Source organism: Leopardus geoffroyi, chromosome B2 (assembly GCF_018350155.1).
Source record: "Leopardus geoffroyi isolate Oge1 chromosome B2, O.geoffroyi_Oge1_pat1.0, whole genome shotgun sequence".
Taxonomy (NCBI): domain Eukaryota; kingdom Metazoa; phylum Chordata; class Mammalia; order Carnivora; family Felidae; genus Leopardus; species Leopardus geoffroyi.
This window is the reverse complement of record NC_059332.1, coordinates 97,609,456-97,631,344: the sequence shown is the minus strand read 5'-3', so window position 1 is coordinate 97,631,344 and position 21,889 is coordinate 97,609,456. Positions and strand designations below refer to the sequence as shown.

Here is a 21,889-nt window from a genome sequence, read left to right as displayed (position 1 = left end):
CACCCACCCCCACACTGCATTTCACAACACGTACCCATGTCGAATACATTGGCTCTAGTCTATTCACTTTAACGAGGGTAATACTGTATACACCCGTGGACATTTTCGTTGTCAAACATGAACAGTGTTGCAAGGAACATTCCTGCACACATCTTTGAGTACCTTGCTTTTCTTTAATGCAACTTCTCCTCTCTGTGAACTCAGCAGAGGAGTGCGTGCCTGACTGAACTTCCACACGTGCAATCCCTAAGGCCGACTTAGCCAAGATTTGCTAGTACGTCTCCTCCAGACTGTTGCTGGAGCTGCTGCCCAGAAGGCGCCCAAAGTGCCTATGGCCTTGGGCACCTGGGATTTCCACCCCTGGCCTCTGGTGGTGCGGACAGTGCCCTGAGATTTGCTGGGAACATCTGAACACACTTTCTACTGCTCCTTCCACATCTTACTCACCAATGTAGATCGTCACACTTTATCTTTTTGATCACTAAATGATTTCAAGCTCCTGGTCAGGACTGAAATGTTGGCAAGAGAGAGGAGCGAGTGAATGAAGACTCTGCTAATCGGCCTCTTTCTTCTTCACACAGCAATTTTCCTAACAGATGCAATTACATTTGAGAGCTTCAGAGAACAGAATCTTATGTTTTATTTCTTTATTCATCATTTTACAAATGGGATTCACTGTAAAAAGGAAATTGCCTTTGTGGTTCGGTCCTTCAGGCTGGAGTGCTCTGAGCTTCAGTTTTTACACCAGCTGCTGCTGCCACCTTTTCTCTGGTGGGTGAGAACCAGCCAGGGAGGGAGGCTAAGAAATCAGGTAGAGTGCCTTTAAATCCAATATATTTTTATTCTTTGTAAATACAATGAGTACAACCTTTTAACTTCACAAATCAGTTAATTCACTTTGTACAAGAAAAGTTTTACTCATCCTATGATAGTCCAAGTGCTGAATATTTTTCCTCAGTGCTAGTACCTAATAAATCAAAATGTGAAAAGTACAGCAGCTATTTTAAAATGTTTGTTTCTACATTTCCATAAGTATAGATTCATACCAAAGGAGCAGCTTATAGTGTAGGACGGTGTGTGTGTGTGTGTGTGTGTGTGTGTGTGTGCGTGCATGCGCGCATTCAAGGCTTTACTAGAAACCGGTTTTCTGAAAGGCATTGAAGAGTCTCAGGCTGTTAGCAACGGATCGATCAAGAAAGCTTTTAGCCTCCATCTCCTTGGGGTTCCTTCTGGCATCATGTCTCTGTTCATTTACTCTCTGGTGCGACTGACTGAAACACGAGTTCGGACCCCCATTGCCTTTGGTCGCAGCACTTTGTTAACGGGACAGCAATCTGCCTCATCATCCATCTCCACTTTATTTGGTTTGGCTGTTTTAATTCATCCTCCCTCAATTTGCATTCTTTTAGTAAAGCTCTTCTATTTTTGAGATGTTATCCAACCTGAAGTCTTGGTGAGAGTCTCCTTTTCGTCCACCAATTCCTTTGACAAGGTTGCCTGGCCTACGGTATCAAAGAGAAGGGGGCGGGGGGAGAGGGGAAGAAAGGGAAGGAGGGGAAGCAGAAGGAGAAAAACAAAAGAAAGAGAAAGGAAAGAAAAAAGATAGAGAAAAGCAAGTCTCATGGCATAAGCTACCTTTCATTCACTAACTCGGTTCTGAAGGCCACTTCATGATGTATTACGATAGAAGAAAAACTTTTGATAAAACTTTTGATTTAAGACCTAACCATTATTTTTAAAATAATTTCTCCAACATAAAATAGTTCTGAAGGCTGCTGTCTGATGTTATATACAGAACTATATTTGGTTACCCAACATTATCTGCTAAAAAGGAAAAGAAAGTTCTACCGATGTTTCAGCTTTTGAGAGTTCAGCCTGATCTTCCAGGTAAGAAGCAGAATGGCATGGCCTGTGGCAACCTCCCTACTATAGCCCCCCTTCCCAGGGCATGGCTCTGCCCAGGTGGTCCTGTGACAACCCCTTTCCTTCCCAGGCTGCCCTACCCTGGCCGAGGCAGCAGGTCAAAGCGACTGGAACTGTTTTGTGTCAATTGGCATTTTTTTTTTTCCTGAAGGCTACACATTCCCAGGTTTATGCTTCCTGAAGGGTTTGTTAGTTGAGGCTTATTCTCCGTGGGTAGAAGTTCATCAGATACTGTCCCATCCTGAAAAGTGGGGACTCAGAGCTTAGATGTCACTGGATTTGTACATATCTGAAAGCAGTCTTGTAATTGGCACGTTGCCGATGGTTTTTTTGAAAAACACTTCTTCTATCGTTGACGGACTAATAGAACGTAAAGCTGGCAAAAGCAACAGGAGTTTTCCAAAGCGACAGGGTTGAGTGGGATATCTGGAATAGGAGAAGCCATGACAGCAAGGTAAGAGCGACGACTCATGGGAATTCGCATCTCATACGTGAACGCACACCATCTTCAGCATAATTTCCTGATTGGGCCTCTTTAATACCACACTCGCCCTGCGACAGAGACCTAGGCAGGTGCTACTGGCCCTGTTGTGTGGGTTGAATACTCGAGTCATGAAGAACATAAATGATGCTGCCAAAATCACTGTCTTTACATTAGCAAAGGGGTTGCATTTCATTTGGAGAACAGGTAAGTTTAAGAAATACAGTTACTGGGGTGCCCAGGTGGCTCAGTCGGTTAAGCCTCCGACTTTGGCTCAGGTCATGATCTCACTGTTGGTGAGTTCGAGCCCCACGTCGGGCTCTGTGCTGACAGCTAGGAGCTCGGAGCCTGGAGCCTGCTTCAGATTCTGTGTCTCCCTCTCCCCCTGCCTCTCCCCCACTCGGCTCTGTCTGTCTTTCTCTCAAAAATAAACATTTAAAAAAAAATTTTAAAGAAATATAGTGCTAAGTGTAGGTCAAATAATACACTAAAGGTTGCCAGTGTCGAAAATAACCATGGTGTTGATGATAAAAGTAGCGATAACATTCACATTTTCTGATTCTCAAGGCTCCCTCATCAGGCTAGTTCCCTCAAATAAAATGGTTTCTTTCTCGAAGCAATTCTCCAAATTATTATTCAGGCATTATACTTAGTCACTCTCAGGAATAATTCCATCCTTATTACACTGCAAATTAAAGACTAAGTTCTGTTGGGTGGCAGTGCCACCCAACTTTCATGTCAATGAAATTGGCATATAATTAAAGATGTGAGAAATTGCTTAACAATTTCCTCTCTTGATGTCCAACATGCGTCTGTGCTCAGATGTGCAAGTTCGATTTTCTGCTGCCTTTAGATGCCTGTAAGCCACTTCCTCACTGTAGCCCTGATATTTCTTCAGTCAATTGTTTGGAATCAGGCATCCACATACTTTACAGGGAGGTCTCCCTCCACTACAACAAATCACCTGGAGGACTGAGCTCCAGGGACACCTGTCTGTACCCAAGCTGGGTCTAACCCCTGGCCACAAGGTGCTAGAAACTGACAGATATCAAAATTCCTTTATAGGAGCTAGGTAGCTGAACACTGCATTTAACTGACCAATCACTCCAGCCTGCAAATAGAATCCAGGGGAGAAATTGTCATGGCTGTCTGTTAGCTTTGGGTACCCAGGAGTCCCTCTCTTCCACCTGATGCAAGGCTGATCATTCTTTTTGAGCCTCTGAGGACCCCAATTGGCTCCTTCACTGCCCACCTTCATAATCACCCAGGGACAAGGACCACCAGACCACATTTAATAATGTGGTATGGAAATGGTGGAGCTTAGCTACATTTTTTAAAAAACCCTAATCCCATCACTTATTCTCCTTGCTCAAAATATCTTCTATGTTTCCTGGAAAGTAATCCCCAAGACCCCCATCTCCTCTCCCCCTTCGTCATTTACTCTCTTCAACAGCTCCCAGGGTCAGGCCGAGCAGCAAGAACCCTGCATTGCGTACGCAGGGGCTGCCTAGACAAGCCTCTGCCATGTCTGCAGCACTCACCCAACATGCTGGAAGTTTCCTACGGTGAGGAACCACTGTGGGAAATAGTAACTTTCAGAAAGAATAGATTTGGGGGAATCCATAGACCATTAACTCTTGATTTTCTGCAAGTAGAAAATCTACTCACCTACTTACCCACTCCTTTCATTTCCTACTTAGGAAAGGACTGGATAGTCAACAAGAATTAATTGTCTGTTAGATGTCGAGTACTGTACTACCTAGAAACGATAACAATGTGTGTGTTTGTGTGTGTGTGTGTGTGTGAGAGAGACAGAGAGAGAGAGAGAGAGACAGACAGACAGGCAGAGACATTGAGAGAGTCTGACTAATCAACATTAATTTTTAGAATATAGGGGCACCTGCGTGGCTCAGTCAGTTAAGTGTTTGACTCTTGATTTCGGCTCAGGTCATGATCTCATGGTTTGTGAGATCGAGCCCCACGTTGGGCTCTGTGCTGACAGCACAGAGCCTGCTTGGGATTCTCTGTCTCTCTCTCTCTGTCTCTCTCTCTCTCTCTCTGTCCCTCCCCACTCTCAAAATAAATAAACATTTAATGAACAAAATTCCATGTCAAAGCAGTTGTGTTCTTTCAATTAATAATTTCCTTGTTTTGAGGCTGGGATAGAAGTAATATACTTGTCATTTTCCTAAAATAGACTTCTGTTAATTTGTGGTTTAGCTCTCTCAGGTCACCCTAGGAGAAGCTTCTGGTGCACCAGGCCCTCTCAGGCTCCCCTTCTTCTTTGCTGGCACCTCCCATGGCACCTCTACCAGTCCCTCTACTGGCTGTCCCTGCAGCCCTTCTCCCCTGCTGAAGTCCTGCCATTCAAGGACCAGCTCACATGTCATCTCCTCCATCACCCAGCCTTTCCTCAGCAACTAGAATTCATCTCTCCCACTCCACACTTTGCTTTTTCTCTCTTCTGTGTCCTCAATTGAATGATCACTTCTGCCTACTTCACGCAATGATAAGGGAAAGTGTCTTTTTCTTTCTAGTGTCCCACAATACTCACCAGGAGCCCCTCACGTAGCAGAGTACTCAGCAAATGCTTGACTGAATCAGTAAGTGGATATCACATTCTTTTCAGTGTAATGTTCTTTATGCCTCAATGACTATAGATGTCAGAGGTCAGATATGACATACAAGTTCGTTTATAGTAGGGCGGGGGGGGGGTAGTGCCCAAATTATGTACTGTTCCATTTTATAATTTTGAACAAATATTAAGTGCTTACTATACATTCTGAAATTTAACATGGATTTAAATGTTTAAAACCATGGCACTTTAATTTGAAAGACATATACACATGTACTATCACTCAGCACAGGTTCACTGATATTCCATGGACAAGGAACGGTTTTATTCATTAGTTTTCAAAAGAGGATTTATAATAGAAATAAGCAGATCATAGCAGAAGTGGTATCACCCCCAGTGAATACAGGTGACTTGGTATTTCGCCGACCCCTTAGGTGAGAGAGACATTAACTGCCTCTACCCTCTCAATGTAATTACTCCTAGCAGAGAGTCTATGGGTGATGTTGAGATGATCAAGACAGGTTTGCATGGGCTTCCTTTCAAGGTCAATCGAAGAATAAACAACAGTAGCAACTCTTTTCTAACCTTAGATCTACCACAGTCCTAACTTAGGAAGCTAGCAGGATTCCACCAACTCTTTAAAAGCCTTTTTTTTTTTTTTTTCATCTTAAAATGGAATCAGAAGGTCTATAACTCTTGGTGGACTTGTCCATTGGTGCCAGGAGGAGCACTGCTGGAGCTCCAGTGGCTGAGAGTCCCTACAACTAGCCAAGAATATTCTCTGCCAGTGGGCCCTGCTTGGCCAGAAGTTGCTATGACTCAGCAGAACTCAGTGGATACCAGTCATCAAAGCCAAACAGCAATCATGATGGGGCTAAAGATGGCCTCTCAAGGATGATGTGACCACTCTCTAATATATCAACTAATATACCACTTTGGCCTTCATTTTTTACCTTTCCCATATCAGGGTCCATTCACACAAATGTGTTCAAATGTTTTGATGGATCAACTTGTTCAGCCAGGTCAGCCATAAGGGGTCTGGCAATGCTTTCATTTGGATAATCTAATCTTATCTGCTCCTCTCACCCATCCTGTGCAATAGGTGAGGACACAGATTCTAGCTAAATTAACTGGCTGGCAACAGGATGATTAGTCACAGGGTCTGAACTGGCTTATTACTGCCTGCTCACACATCCACAATGGAAGCAATTTTCTTAAGTGCACGTTCAAGGCAAACAAGAGTCACCTGGTATGGATGTAGCTGTTGAGGGTTAGCTGAGCCTCATCTTGAAGGGCTGCGATGGCAGCAGCATTCCGGAAACTTCTCAGTTCAGAACCACTGTGTGTAGGAACTAGAAATGAAGACCAGGAAACTGTGATAAGCGACACAGGAAATGCAGACGGGAAAGCAGCTCTCTGGACATGGATGGCTAGCAGGAGAATAGTAGGGTCCCCACTGTCGAGAATGGGGCCAGCCTAAGAGTATCAGCTCCCTTAAAAACCATCACCTCTTTTTGCAATGATCAGTCTGGACTTTGAGGTGGCAGAATTAGGGAGGTGGCAAAACTGTGGAAGGAGAAGAGACAGGGGTTGGCGTCTGCCTACCAGCTTTGAAAGTGACGATGCATTTTAGACAGGCAAATTCGGTAGCATCTAACCGGAGTTGTCTAAACCGAGCCACCACCTCTTGTAAAGCTTGTATTTCAGATATGATCTTGTTCAGCTTCTGGGAATCTGTGTTGTCACCATTCATGCCTAGAATAGAAATATGGAATAAATGCTCTAATATGAAGGCATTTTCATGATTTAATATTGATTTTTGACAGAATTCTGCATATCAATATCTATTCAATTGTCACTCTAAGATATCTGATTCCGTGTAAACTGGCTATATTGTATGAAAGTTAATATAAAATCTTCTCTTGGATGATAACAAACACAGTAATTTGCATTTAAATAACAATGCAAGCAGTCATGAATACAACAAAACAACATTATTTGCATTTAAATATAGATTTATAAATGACAGGTATACTCTATTGTTCAGCAGAAATTTGTTATTCTTTACATGTTGTTCTTTTTTCAGTAATGTATTTTTATGGTAATTTCTACAACAAAGTCATTAAATTGTGCAATTCTTACCAGATACAGCCAGTAGAGTGTTAGCATCAACCGGAATGGCCCATTGTGCTATTCCTAGAACAAACAGTTCTCTCCAAGCATCTTCCAAAAGCATCAGCTGTCATACAATAGATGTATAATATAATATAGTGTGTAATTTATAAATTTATAAACAATTTCAATATGTAAATTTCCATTATTTTAAAAAGTGTTTTAAATGCCTGTCTTGGTAATTTTTCCCCTGAATATTCTAGCTTTCTTTTCTTTTCCATATTTTCTTTTTTGAAAAGGTGCCTATAGATAAGCACATGCATCTGAGAGTCAGCCATTCCAATTCCCCAAACTTTGCTTCCTCTGGAAAGGGGTTTACCCTTCATTTCCTTGCATTCATTCATTCCTGACCACCTAGAAACTTCTCCAGAGACCCAGGCTCTATGAAATGCCACCAGCAGCTCAGCAGGTGATCCCTTTCATATAAAATACTGATATTATCAGGGTCGAGGATTACAGACTAAGCATGCAGATCTGGGCCCCTATCTTCCTACAAGGTTGGGGGGCTGGGCAGGGAGCAAGGAGAAATCACTAATTCCCAAGAGGCATGCAGGGAAATCAGGGTGTAATTATGTTAATCGGGTTTTGCTGAGTTTACCTCATCTCACTGCCTGATTTTTCTGAGACTCATAAGTGGACAGCATCAAGGTGCTTGTCATTTTCATTCTAAGAAAATGTGCTACTGAATATTTAAAATGAAAATCTGGCTCCTTTTCCAAATTAATATACTGGATTCCACTCCATTGCAGTTTGCTTGTTGTTGAAGGGTTTCCACTGAAGGGCTAAGTGGCAGACAGTAAGTAAATTTTGTTTGTATTAAAGAGTATACAGATACCTGTTTTGAGAAAAAATAGCCAGTGTGCACACATGCACGTGCACACACACGTGCACACACACACACACACACACACACACACACAGCAAATGGTTAGAGTCAGCCAGTAAACCTGATCAAAGATAGAACCTAACCATTTTGAAAAAATCTGTTTTTGAAAAATCTCTCAAAAACCAGCCAATTCTGGATGATTTATGTGAAGGGATTTCCTTTTGAGAGCTAAGAGCTGAATTGTGAAGGCTTGTAACCAAAATCACAATAAGACCAAAGGTTTAATTTTGAAAATGCTTTATTTTTAGTTTTATTGCATTAAGTACAGAAAATAATACTTTAAAAATGCAAGGTAAACAATATCTAATTCTGACCATGTCTGAAAGTCCAGGCTATGGAAAAAAAGAACATCCCATGCTAGAAGATTAAATGTTTTGAGCACATTGCTAGGTCTGTCTGTAGGAAGGATGCTTCATATTAAAGGGCACTATCATGCTTTAATTAGGTATAAAATGAATTAAATAAATAAACCATTTGCTTTTAAAACTACTTATTAGCTTTTGGGAAGTTTGTCATTAATTTCCATGAATGTCTGGGTAACAGCCAATGGTTATTATGAACACTTCATTTTCTTTTTTCCCCTCAAGATTAGAAAAATTCCAGCAGAAGCTATTTCTGATATTCCTAACAACAAAATTTCTGGCTTTTGTTACAATGTAATTTTTAGCAGCACATACTCTTTCTCCCTCTGAATGTCATTTACAACTGCAGAATTATGCACAATGCCCACGTGTTTACAAAACCTCTAAAAGTACTTAAAGAATCAAGGGAGATCCTAGCCTAGAGTATGCAGTGTACCCTTTAACTGCACATGCTGATATATTAGTGGTCAAGGCTGTATCACAATGGAAAATATAAAGCTCTGGGACATAAAATACTAAGACTAGCCCTGAAAATATTACAGGGGAATACTCTCGTCATCTATTTCTCTCAGGTCCAATATTCTTAAGAAACATCGTTTTATTAGCAATTTTAAATATCATTAAGATTTCAAAAATTTGTGATTCAATTAAACAGAGAGAGAGGGAGAGAGATGTTCTTCTATATTTGTTTTTCATAGCCCAGATCTAACGTTCCTGAAATAACACAATTGCATCTCTTAGTAAGGGTTCCATAGCTAGATATTTTGAACCCACAGTAGGAAGCTAGTAAAAATCGTTTTCCCATTGCTGCTAGGAAAGGATGGCTGGCCTTCGTGATTTATCCAGATAACCTCCAGTTTCATAAGGCTGATGACTGTTGTTTTTTACGCACCCCCCTTCCCCGAGAGCTCAGTACCCTCTTGGTCATACCTGGTCCTGCAAAGATAGCGTGGAGAAAGCTGGTACACTCTTAGCCCACTTGATGCTCATAAACAGAAGCCTGGCAGCTGATTCACACACTGACTCTGTGGCCACTTCATACAGATACATTGGGGTCCCATTCACTTCATGGGGGTACTAAGCAGGGAAGAAAGAGAAACACCAGGGAGTGAGGAAACCACAGCCTTGCAAGAAGAGCCAATCTTTTAATTTTCTAATTAGAACAGGGAAGGAGACAGGAATTTGGGTGTTCTGCTGAAACATGCAGTTGCCATTGGTAGATAAAAAACAAACATCTGTATCTATCTATAGACTTTGAGAGATAACCGCTGGGAAAGGCCCATTTCCAGTCTTTGGGGGCCCATTCCTTCCAGAGGGGCATCTGGTTTTTCTGTCCCCTGTGGCAAGTTTTCCTCAGGCTGAGCAAAGTGCCGGGCCTGTCTCCCAATTTAGACAAGAGCTGCTTGCATTTGTGTAAATAAAAATAGATGTGAAAAAAGTATAAATTAATAGGCATCCCAAACACAAATATGCATATGAGTATTTTTAGAAAGGATTAGTATATTATGGAAATATTTCAATTAGACATCTTAATCATTCACAGAGCATTCCCATTCATAACTGACAACATATTCATAACACTACTTTCCCAAGCTTATTATACACATCAAGGGTAAGAAAGCAATATTAAATATTGTGCTTGTGTGTGTGCCCAGGTGTTTGGCTTCCTTGCAGAGTGGGGCTGCAGCTGGCCCTCCCCTTCTCGGCCTGGAGTGGGTGCTTTGGGTAGGTACCAGCTGGAAGCCTGGAAGGCAGTCCCTAGGTGGCAGCCTTTTGAAATGGTTCAGGCTGTGGCCCTGCTAAGTAGAGACTCAGTTGTGATATAAATACATGCATCTCAGAAAAGAGGGAAGGGAGAGTGGAAACTGAAGCCAGATTCCTCAAACTGTCCTAACAGGGTGAGTTCCACACATTGTTGTTGCATTAGGGACCCACAGCTTTGCCCAAGGAAACAGATCCCTGAGATCTGCAACTCAGGGACTCTTTTCTACCAGCTGTAGCCAACTCCTTTTTGCTAGAAACAGAAGTGCTCTTCTGGTCTCCAGAAATGCCTAGGTTGTTCAGCCAGGGCTCCACACCAAGGGCTTTTTTTTTTTTTTTTAACAGGTGCAGGTTCCTGGGCCCCACCTCAAATTTGCAGAAACAGACTCTATGGGGAATGGGCCAGGGAGTCCACATTTGCAGCCATCTCAGAGAGTGACTTTACTGCCCACTAAAATTTGAGCACTCCTGGCTGAACAGGGAAAAGTAGGGAGGGGGCCTACAACTCCCTGCAGAGCCTGACTGGGCACCCGCACAGTGGCCAGGTCTGTCTTTTGCTTGACCCCTCCCCGCTCAGAAGAGATGGGCAGGCCCTTTTCCTCCCTCAGCTAGGCACCAGACTCCCTGAGTCCAGCAGGGACACGAACCTTGGGCGTGGGCTGAGCCAGACTCACGAGAGTCTGCCGCTCCGGGGTGGCGGACACGGCGGCCAGCTCCAAGCCATGCGGCTCCAGCTGCGTGACTGCGGTGAAGAAGGCTGGCGCGGGCAGCGCTGCGGAGGGGAAGTGCGCAGCCGCCCCGTTCTCTTCCTTATGTCCACGGAAGTAGAGAGCCACCTGCTTGCGAATGGTGGACGTCCGAGGCCCCCGCTCGTGCTGCACCGCTGCAGAGACAGACAGATGGACGAATGCCCAGGGATCAAAGACTGGACAACACTTAGCCGCTGCCGCTCTCCCGGGCCAAATGCCCCATCTGGGCCGGCAAGGTCACTAGAGAGGTGAAGAGAGGGAGGGAGAGGGAATGTGTGCACGGAGGACGCTCTGACAATGTCTTACACTGGAGGCATTAGAGAGCTGAGGCTGAGAAGAGGAGCCGGCCCCAAGTGTCTGATAATGGCCACGCCTCAAGCAAGACTAGGTGTGCTCTCTGTGGGTTCAGGACTCTTTCCCACCCAGGGTGGTCGCAGGGAAACCAGAAACCTTCTGGGCAGGAGTAGTTAGATACCCTTGTATGCGACAAAAGGGAGAGGGAGCATTGCACCCAGCCAGGCACAGCGTCCCTGCACACTTTTCCTGCTTCCCCACCTCCACCCCTGCCGAAATGGCTTTTGGCCTCCTAGGGCGTCAGGAGAAAAAGACCGGAGCGCGGGGCACACTGTGGGATGGAAAGAGGGAGCGCCCGTCTTGGAGTGTGCTGGAGGAAGGCAAGGGAGATGTGACAATTACCGCCAACAGTTTAAACAAACAAATTAATTCAGGGCAATCTTCCGTTCGCAGAGCTTGACAACTTGTCAATACACAAGTTCAACAGGTTGGACGCTCCCTCCTGCTTCCTGTGCCGCGGAGGAAGGATCACTCCCCAGTGGGCGCTGTGCCTCCTGGTGCTGCCACCCAGCCCGGCCCGTCGCCAAGGCAAAGTCCTCTCAGCATCCTATCCTGAGACCCCATTCCTCCCTTTCGGCCAGGACCCCCCACCCCCCCCCCCCCCCGCAACCCAGGCCAGGCCTGGGGCGCCCTCACCAGGACACCACCCGGCACGCACTTGGACTAAGCTCTTTGCGCAAGAAGCATCTTACTGCCTAGTTCTTGCTGCGCGCGTTTAAGAGCCTTCTGGGAGTTGGGTGTCAGAGGCACCCCCAGGCATCACCCTGCCTCTCCAGCCTCTCTTTGTAAAACCGAGAGAAGGCCCAGAAAAAGCCCAGATCGCCACAATGGCCATCCTGAATTTGGAATCTTGAATTAGCAAACAAGGGCTTGAAATTCCGAGTGCTTGCGTCTCTGCCCTCCCTCCTCCGACACAGTGCCCCAGTCCCCACGATCTCCACCCTCGAAGGCTATCCAGACTGCGAGATTCTGCGGGAGACTAACAGGCTTAGAAGTGGCCACAAAAGAGCTGCAAAGAGAGGCTAGAAGAGGTATTAGGATGTGAAGCAGGAAATACCGCGCGTGTGTGCCCAGCAGACTGGGGCTCCCGGCATCGCGGTCTCCGTGGGGGTGGTTATGGGGCACAAGTTTCCAATGTGGCCATGGGCCATACTTGGAGAGTTCCATAGGATAGGCACTGGGGGGAGAGTTCCATAGGGGGTGGGGGGCTCATGCAGAGAGACGGAAGGATATGACTGAAAGTCCGAGGCCAATTCCCAGCATCTGGAAAGATGTGCTGGGGAGATGATTTATATTCATTGGAGTGCCATGTATTTTCTGTACATATAATTTGCTTACTAGTCAACCAACATTAGAACGATAAAAAGCGGTACTGATTACCATCTTTGTTCATGTTGACTTCCAAACACTTCTTCAGCCGACACGCCCTGCACTGGTTTCTGTGCGTCTTGTCCACCGGGCAGCCTCCCTGGAACAGAGCGCAGGAGGTCAGCGGCCCCAGGGCCTTTAGACTGGAGACGCGAAGCCGGCGCCAGGTGGAGGGAAACGTGGAGGCGGGAACGGACACCGCCACGGACCTAGGAGCTGCAAGCCCGGGTCCGCCAGACTCAAAGGTCTTGGGCATGAGCAGGGCCAGGCAGAGAGAGGGCTGGGATTCCAGGGGCTGCTTCAAAAGGAACAGCCCCTGACCCTACGAAAGTGGACAAGGAGGAAAAGTCCTTCTCCAAGCAGGTGAAGGGTCCCAGCGCCTGGTTGCCCGACTGCTGTGCTGGAAGGAGCTCTAGAGGGGAACTTCTTCCAGGCGCGGAGGTGGTGCAGCAGGAGCGACACTTTTCAGTACCGAAGACAGCGACCTGGCCCAGAGGCGGAGGCGTCAGAGCTGGGCTGGGAGCAGGCATGCTGGTCGGGATCGCCGCTATGTCCAGAGTCTACCTCTTTCTGTTACTTTCTGTCAGATAACTCTCTCCCACTTATTCTTCACTATGCTGTTTCCTTACTCTTGCCTTTGTACCTGAAGCCATTCTTATAACCAGCATGTGAAACTTGTCTTAAAGACTTGCCTCAGCACAGATTCATGGAAACAAAGCCATTCCTGGAAAGTGAGGCAGAAGCCAGAGTGATTAGGAGGGCAAGACCTACAGAGGTGAGGATGGGAAAGGAAGAGTCCAAGGCCTAGGCAAAATCTACTGATGCCCACTATGTAAATATGACCGGAAAGATAATGTGATGGACTGTCTGCAAAACGATAATATGGACTGAGAAAATTGGCATTATAACTGGGGGAAAAAAAGAGCTAATTACTGACTTACAAATATTTATTTGAGATGCACGAGAAAATAAATGTTTTAACTAATGACACTTTCTGGGAAACTATTGGCTATTAGAAGAGGAAATTTACAGGGGCACCTGGGTGGCTCAGTCAGTTAAGTGACCAACTTCAGCTCAGGTCATGATCTCACGGTTTGTGAGTTCGAATGCCATCGGGCTCTGTGCTGACAGCTTGGAGCCTGAAGCCTGCTTCGGATTCTGTGTCTCCCTCTTTCTGTTCCTCCCCCGCTTGCACTCTCTCTCTCTCTCTCTCTCTCTCAAAAATAAAGATTAAAAAAAATTTTAAAGAAGAGGAAATTTACAGAGAAAGTTTCTAATGGAACTTCAGTGTTCATTCAGTGTTAGGTGTTATTACTGAGGGAACTTATACATAGATACATATAGTCACAGCTACATATGCATTTTATACACCAAAAATACAGAATAAGTTTGGTGCTCTCCTGTGTTTATATGACTTGCTACTGTTACATGTACACTGGGAAGAAAGAGAATATAATAAATGCATTTTATTTTGCTTCATAACCTAAAAAAATCATATACTCTGAATTTGGAGTATGCACACTTTCTGAAATAGCCCTTAGGAAAAAATAACACACTTGAGTATACTTTTTTATGAGATCCCACCCTTCTGATTTAAAATATGTTGAGGTAATATTTACAATAAAGGTGGGGCAGAGGTTCATAATAATTTCCATATGTTTTAATTACTGTTAACAATAAATTAGAATATTATTTAGCTAATCTTAGAATAAAAGAGATAAAGGAAATAATCTTTGCTTTCTAAGTGAATTCTTTAGGGCATCTTTGAGGGCCAGTGTAATAGCTCAATGTAAAGAGGTTTGGAGAACTTGTTATTAAATGCAGTCATATATCTATCCTCAAATGTCATCTTCCTAGTATTCTGATAAACAAGCTAATGCAAAATCGAAGCCTTCATTTGTTCTTAAGAGTGTCTTGAAATCAGATTATATGTATATAAATATCTGAAGCTTGAGAGAAAGATGAGTGCTTGAGCTCAGCCCATTTATTCTCTCTGTAAGGAGAGGACACCAAGCCTGATGAGTCTATTATCAGTCCTTTACAAGGACTTGGACTGACATCAATATGTTTGAATTGATAGCCAACCCCTTTGAAAATATCAAGCATAACATCTGAGATTTTGATTCCCCAATTCTGTGCATTGCATAAAATTAAAAGGTAATTTAAGTAGAAGCCTGCTCAAATCTGAGGACCCACAGTAATCTCATATTCCTGCGGGGCTACAGGGATACAGCCCTGCATGTGTATAATGTGATGTGTCCATATGGTGAGCTAGAAACTGATACAGAGCTGTGTACCCAATTAAACAGGTAACAGGGCTGGAGTTCAAAATAACTTATCCAAATGTAAATATCATCATGTTTTTGTTGATAATCCAAATCTATTGGAAATTAATATGAGCAGACATAGCTTTAGAAATAGAATAATTCACTAGCAGCAGACAATATTTGTGTATGTATACACATATATAAATATTAATTAGTGAAGATGTTTTACCATTTTGGTTACCAAAGGATGACTTCTGACTAATACTTTCTCCAGGATCTTCTTGGGAGTCAAAGTGGTGGCTCTGTGCTGAGGGTCTGTGTGCCTGGCTGAGGAGAAGGCAAAGTGTGGGGCCAAAAGGCTGATCTCCTTGAAATGAGCCTATTGCTGAGCTGGGAACTGAGTCGGGGGTCCTACTTGCTCTTTCTGGAAGCTTTGGCTCACTCTCAGCCCATGCTCTAACCCCCTTGTCTCTCTGAGACAGTTCTGCTTGCTCAAGACCAAAACACAACCAACCAGGCACATCTTCTAAGCAGAGAAAGAGAAGACATGGGAGTCTTGGAGAGGATCCAATTTACCTCTTCCTTGAGAGTCTTCTTTTCCTGTGCACTCTGCCTTTCCTGTGACTCTGCCTAGCTAAAGTCACATGAGTGCTGAAGCCCCACTGACCACTACCAGAGCAGTCCTGCTACTCTGAAGTTGAAAGGACACAGCCCTTCACAGGGCAAGCCCTCCGTGTTCCAAATGATCATGCTCACTTTGGGTGGCAACCTTGACTGTGATGCCTTGTGCCTTTTCCTTCTACCATGGCAGGCAGTGGTCAGGTCACTGAGCTTGGGTGCTGCTAGGAATGTGGGTGGGGTGCAGGCAACAGAACATAGCCTTTCTCCAGATTGCCCTTGTGGTTTAGATTCTGAAGTTCCTTAGGTCCCCTTCTCTGGCTTCAAAGCCACTGGGTGTGGGCCATACCCTGTGTCAAAGTGTGTCAAAGGATTGCAAAAAGTGGGACGTGTGTGTGTGTGTGTGTGTGTGTGTGTGTAGGGAGGAGCCGGGATTTCAGATTTTCCCCTGCAAACTCTGTATCTTCCCTTAGCTCTTCCCGCCTTTCCCACGCGGAAGGGCCTCTGAGCGTTGAGGCGGGAAGAAGAGAGAGGAAGGGAGAGGTCAGAGCTTGGTCTCTCCCCAGCAGCCTGGAAACTCGGAGGAGGCCTTGGCACAAACAAAGAAAGGGGAGGCAGCAGACGGAAGCCGGGCGGTGCAGCCCTGGCCGAGGTACCTGGTTTCCAGACTTGCAGACATACGTCCTATTCCTTCGGATACTCCGTTTGAAAAACCCCGAGCAGCCGTCGCAGGCGTAGACCCCGTAGTGTTTCCCCGAGCTGCGGTCGCCGCACACTTTACAGGGGATATCTAAAATACGGCCTGAAATCGCAGGAAAGACAGGGAAGGGGGGAAGGGGCGAGAGGGAGAGGAGGGCGGAGAAGAGGGAGGAAAGGGGAGCGGGAGAGAGAGATGCTAAGCAATCTGACCTCTGAAGGGATTAGCACCGAAGCTGCGGTAAAAGCAAATAATGAAGTGATTTTATAGCCAAACTTTTTTTCCTTGAGCAAGTGTCAGTTTCCTACAATGAGCATTATTCATGCACCGCTACATGTATTTGGGTCTCTTCTAATCGCTGAGACCCATTTTGGAATAAAAGATTACAGCAGGCCGGGGCGGCAGCACGGCCGCCGCTGCCTTTCTGCTCCGCGGAAAGTTTGGCCGCGTCCCTCCCCCGCTCTCGCATTAAACAGAGAAAGTTGTTAGCGCGCGAGGAGACAAACTTGAAATGTAAAAGGGGAAAGAAGAAAAACAAACACGGCTGGAACCGGGGATGGCAGCTGGAAGGCAATCGAGTTTTCTCTGAGCTGCCGGGCGGTTGTTATTATTAGGATTATTATTGTAATGCTAATACTAGGATTATTAATGATAATAAGGGTAGTGGTAATTGCCCAACTTTCGCTTTACCTATTTTAAAAAATGCTTAGTGGATCGCTTTTGAGAAATTATTTCTTTTAGGAAAAGAACATTTTCCCCCCAAAGTAACTAGGACCGGGCTGGGCAAACGAGAGTGACGCGTGTGCGATCCCTTAGCAGGTTAGCGCGGGACAGCCACCCCCTTCTCCCTCCACTCCCCAAGTTCTTCTTCCTCAAAGACCTGTCTCCTCACACTAGATCTCGGTTGGGTCCCTTCCTGCCTGTTTTCCACCACTGTGGGAGGCTGATATTTTAAAGGATGTAGCTGGTTTCTCTAGACTGTCCTCCACCTTTATTGGCCTCGACAGTCGCCTGGTTTAAGAGAACTTTCCCTGGAATCTCCTCAAGCCTGGGGTGGCCATGGACCTTGGAGGAATGTTAGGGAGAGGGTTGAATCCCAAAATTCAGAAGAGAAGGAACTATTTTCTCTAAGGTTCAAGAGTCCAACAAGCCTGAAGAGATTTATAGGGACTTAGAAATCTTTCCTCCCACAAAGTATTAAAGTGTTAACATTTTGGTAGTAACAACAATGATAGTAATAATTAACTTCTTTACATTAAATTTTCAAGTCGCTACTCGACCAAAGGCCTCCAGTCTGGGCCCGAGATGCCTCCGCCTCGATGAAACTCGACAGTTGCTCCCTGGGGCGCTCAGGTTCGGGAACGCTATCAGGCTGGGGTGCAGAGAAGCGAGTCAGAACAACCCGGCCAGGGGAATAGAGAAGGCGTGGGGCCCACGTCGGGAAGGGCCGCTGAGGTCTCAGAAGTGGAAACTTGCTCGTGGATTTTGAGGCGTCCTGGTAGGCGCGAACCCCTGACCAAGGCCTAGGAGTTGCTGCTGGAGGCCGGGAAGGAGGGACTTAGGGAAAGCGCCGGCGGCCAGGGTGGGGGTGGGGGTTCGGGAACGACCAAGCTCGGCCTGGGTAATTACAACCCCGCCATAGCACCTGCCTATACAGCCACCAGTGACCCGTCAAAAAGAGTAGCATGGGAATTCAGACGGCGACAAAGGCCGGTGGGGGAGGCGCGCGGCGAGGCGACCACCGCCTCGACGCCCCCTTTCCAGTACGGTGGGAGGAGAGGTTGTGCTGGGGGGAGGAAGGGGCTGGAGAGCGCCAGGAGAGGCCACAGCGGGTCTTGTCCCTCACCCCCTTGGGCCTGTCAGTGCGCCCAAAGGAACTCACAGCCGCCCAGCAACCGGGGACGCGAGCTCTGCTGCGTCGCACTCACGCTAGAAACAGTAAACTTGGTTTCCATATTTTGCAACCATCGTTCCCAGCATGACACACGCCCTCTGGCTGAGCGGGGGTCCATGTTTGGGGTTCAGCAATCTTGTCGCCCCAGCTGTCTTCTTCCCGGTAGCAGTTTTGATGATGCCAAGATAAGCACGCAGGAGGAGCAGTGGTGGGCTTTCTTTTCCCCTCCGCTTCCCATCCAGACAGAGGACAGGGACGCACATCTCTGGAGAAACCCATGGGACGCAGGGAGGACCAGTGCAAGGGTGGGTGACTCTCCTCCAGCTGTGGCGGGGTGCGGGGCTCCTCGACAGTCGCCCCTCGGGGCCTCCACTGCTGCGGGTCGGCCCTGCCACGGAGCAGACCTCCGAGTCACGGCTCCTGGGGCAGATTAGAGGCAGGCATACTCGCCGGGGCGGGGCACAGGAGGGAGGGACGCGAAAATTCCGGGGCATAGCGGGTCTGCGCCTCAGACTCCGCCACCCAGCCACGTAAAGGTGACTTGGGGTCACGAGACAAGCTGGTTGACCCCGTTGCAAAGCTCCTCTCATTTAGCAAACCGAGTGAGCTCCGACGTGAGGCAGGCGGGAGTTTCCTGAGGCTGGAAAACCGTTCTTAACTTCCCTCGCCAGGGGGTCCCCTCGGGGCTTTTTGTGTGTCATAATTGCCTAAAGATATATGGCAGCTTCGATTACTGTAATTACCATCAGAGGCTGTTGAAAGAAGTTAGTCTGGGCTGCAGGGGTGACTGGCCGGGGTCTTGTTACCACCCAGGCGGGGCTCCCGGGTGACATCGCTCTGCCCTCCAGCTGTGCGAAACCGAGCGAGGCGGGGGCCGCAGACCTCGCGGCCCGGCTCGGTCCTGACCTCGCCCGCTGCGCGCCGACCTCCTTGCCGCCCGGGGCCCGAGGGCCGCAGGTCTCGGCCCGGCTGCCGCCACCTGTCTGGAGAAGGCCGGGATGCAGCGGCGCCGCGGGCGGGGGCCGCCTTCCTGCGGGCCTGAGAAACTATAACAGCTGCGGCCGAACCCGCGCCGGGTCTCAGGCTTCCGAGGCCGAACTCGGGCCCTTGGGAAGTTGGAAAGCTCCCAAGTTTCCCCAGCGTGTCACTCAACCGTTCTTTCTGAGTCCGGGCGGTTCACCTAGGTGCCAGTCCACCGCGCGCGGGTGCGGGCCCCCAGCGAACCGAGCTTGGCGCCTGCCCCTTCCCCCGGTTCCGAGGCCTCGCTTTTCAGGCGCCCCCCGCCACCCCAACACGCATCAACCCCGCCGACTCCTCACCCCAAGTGGGCGAACGAGTCCGAGGCTCCTTACTTCTAGGGAAGAAGGCGAGGGCCTGTCTCAGGGCGAAGTAGCCAGGAGGCCTGCCGAAGCCCGCTGGCTTCTGTTTTTGCATTAGAGGCTCGGAATGCTGCAGAAAAGGTTTCCTTCTGCCCCTCCAGGGGAGGACCTCACACTCTAGAACCTGGGCCACAAAAAGCCAGAGGCCGCCTCGCTACCCAGAAATTGGAGCAGCAAGGGCCAGCGTAGGCCGGAGGCTAACTGGAAACGCCAGGCCTCCGCAAGGGTCGGCTCTGATTTGTGCGGCGGCAAAGTTTCCTGCTCTCTTCCCTCTGCCCTGGTTCTAAACATCTCTCCGTTTCTCTTTATTGTTCACGTTCACTTCACTTGAATTTTTAAAACGGTAACACCCAAACCAAAGCGAACGGATAAAGTGAATTGCTTGCCACTTAAGTGGGACTTCATCATCAGTTCTCAGAAGTATCTTGGATTCTCCCAACTTTCAAAGACTCAAGACAATGAGGGCGTGAGGGGAGGGGGTGTTTGAGGAAAGCAAGGAGCCGCAAAAATGCTATAGGCAAAGACAACAAGGGCGGCGGGAGATCTCCGGGACGTAGGGACTGCGGCGGGGGGCTACCTCCAGTCTTGGGCCCCGGAAAAGGCAGCCCTGGGCCACCGGAAGGCGGGAACTGAAATGCCCCCGGGAGATCCGAGCCTTGCGACAACGCCCGCCCAGCGCCGGCTCGGGCCTCCACATTCTCGGGTTCCGCAGGCACCGGGAGAGCAGATGCCCTCACACACACAGACACGGAGCCCCCCACTCTGGCGTCTGGGGTTGGTTAGAGATCAGCCACGGCTCGACATTCTGACGGGGAGCTACCAGCTAGGCAAGTTTGAGGGAGGAGAGAAGCGCGCGAAGGGAACAGGCCGCACACTCCTGCCTCTGCCGAGCTCCCGCTCGAAAAATCCTTGGGATTAGGGATTTGGTCCCCTCTTTGCTAGAGCGGTTCGCCATACTTTAAATTCCCCAGTTATGACCTACGCGGATTTAGGATTAAGGAAAATGTGACTTTTAAATTGTTTCTGCTTCCCAGTTTGCAGGATTATTTGAAATAACTAGAAACGGGGTGCAAAGCATTCCTTTCAAATCCGCTTTGCGCAGAGTTGCTTTTGCGCGCTGGAGCTCGGAGTTTTGAGCGAGCGTGTTATTGTGCTGCAGCCTGGAGCTGCGGCCTAGTTCCCGCCCCCCGTCGACACTCCCCCCCTCCCCTTTCCCCGCACCTGGTCTCTAAGCGGATGCAACTCGCGGGACTGGCGGGCTGCATGGGTCTCAACCTTCCCACCAAACCGGGTGGGGGGGGGGGGTGAGATATCAAGCAATCCAGAGGTAACGAAATTCTTCCCTCACCACGAAACATCCCGACTCACGGGCTACAAGGAGCTGGGCCAAAGCGCACACGCCGCCGGAGTCCCTTTCCCGGGCTCGGAGCCGCAGCGTTCCGGGCAGGATCTCCCCGGACTCCTCTCCCGCCCACCCCAGGCTGCGCGCCTGAGCCCCGCGGCGGCCCGAAAGGTACCCACTTGTTGATCCGGCCGGCTTGCTCATGCTGGCTGTCCCGGGGCGGAGCGGTTGGTGGGCGCTGCCCGAGTCCCGGCCGGCAGCGCCCGCCTCGCCGCCGGGCGCCGCAGCTCTCCAGCCGCCCTCCAGCCTGCAGGCTCCCGGGCCGGACAGGTGGGTGTCGGTTGCGCGCTGCGCTGCTCCCTGGGCGCTCAGAATTCGTTCCACAGTGGGAATTTAAGCATCCTCAAGTTTCTTCCCGGCTCTTGCAAAACCGCAGCTGCTGGGAATGTTGCTTGGTATGGACACACGCATGGACAGACAAACGGAGAGACGGACGGGCAGATCGAGGAAGAAGGGAGGAGGACAGCGAGAGAGGAATAGTGAAGGACAGAGACGGAGACACGAAAATGGTCTTCCTACGGAGCAAAAAGGACAAGATCCCACTCTTTCCCCATCCCTGTCTCTCAGTCTTCAATTTCTCCTTCTACATTAGGCATGCAGAGTGTGGCCAGATCTCTACAGACCGCTGCTCTTTTAAGGAAAGAAGGAAAACACAACCGCAGTCTCAGGCAGATGGGCTCGGCGCTGCCCAAACCAGAGAGCGGAGTGGGAAACTAGATTGCTGGGAAGTCTTCCGAGGGAACAGGCAGCCGGGTTCCAGTTTCCGGGGAGAGCCGCGCACTGAGCGGCAAAGGGTCCCCGAAGTTCATTACCCCGTGACTTTGTGCTTGTCGCTGCGGGCTGGGTCCCCTGTAATATCTCCAGAAGCGCTCTGACAGGCAGCCGCGGGGAGGGGAATAGGGCGTCCCTGGCCCACTTAGCTTTTCCCCCAACTCCTGGCGGGGTCTGACGTCAGCCATGTGCGGGGAGGGGATGGGAAGAGGGAGGGGGTTAAATGCTAA

The 21,889-nt window shown here is 48.3% G+C and overlaps 1 protein-coding gene across 2 annotated transcripts; it reads right to left on the bottom strand.

Moving 5' to 3' along the window:
• Positions 1–620: 620 nt before the first annotated feature.
• On the bottom strand, positions 621–21,804 carry NR2E1 (nuclear receptor subfamily 2 group E member 1). 2 transcript variants are annotated; one of them, XM_045499204.1, is made up of 9 exons: positions 21,008–21,804; positions 16,173–16,318; positions 12,644–12,731; positions 10,808–11,043; positions 9,330–9,476; positions 7,122–7,218; positions 6,585–6,734; positions 6,226–6,331; positions 621–799 (listed from the first exon to the last, which is right to left on the bottom strand). In XM_045499204.1, the coding sequence occupies exons 1-9, from the start codon at positions 21,030–21,032 to the stop codon at positions 733–735; spliced, it is 1,062 nt and encodes a 353-aa protein (XP_045355160.1). In that variant the 5' UTR covers positions 21,033–21,804; the 3' UTR covers positions 621–732. The 2 variants fall into 2 exon arrangements, with proteins under 2 accessions (XP_045355160.1, XP_045355159.1); XM_045499203.1 differs by lacking the exon at positions 621–799 and adding an exon at positions 822–2,349 and having other exon boundaries at positions 21,008–21,793.
• Positions 21,805–21,889: the final 85 nt, after the last annotated feature.

Excerpts from the sequence above, each read along its gene's own strand:
- NR2E1 (XM_045499203.1), bottom strand. The coding sequence starts at position 21,032 with ATGAGCAAGCCGGCCGGATCAACAA. Across the intron at positions 7,219-9,329 it reads CGCTATCTTTGCAGGACCAG|CTGATGCTTTTGGAAGATGC; the intron begins GTATGACCAAGA and ends ATTGTATGACAG. Across the intron at positions 6,735-7,121 it reads CACTCTACTGGCTGTATCTG|GCATGAATGGTGACAACACA; the intron begins GTAAGAATTGCA and ends TTTCTATTCTAG.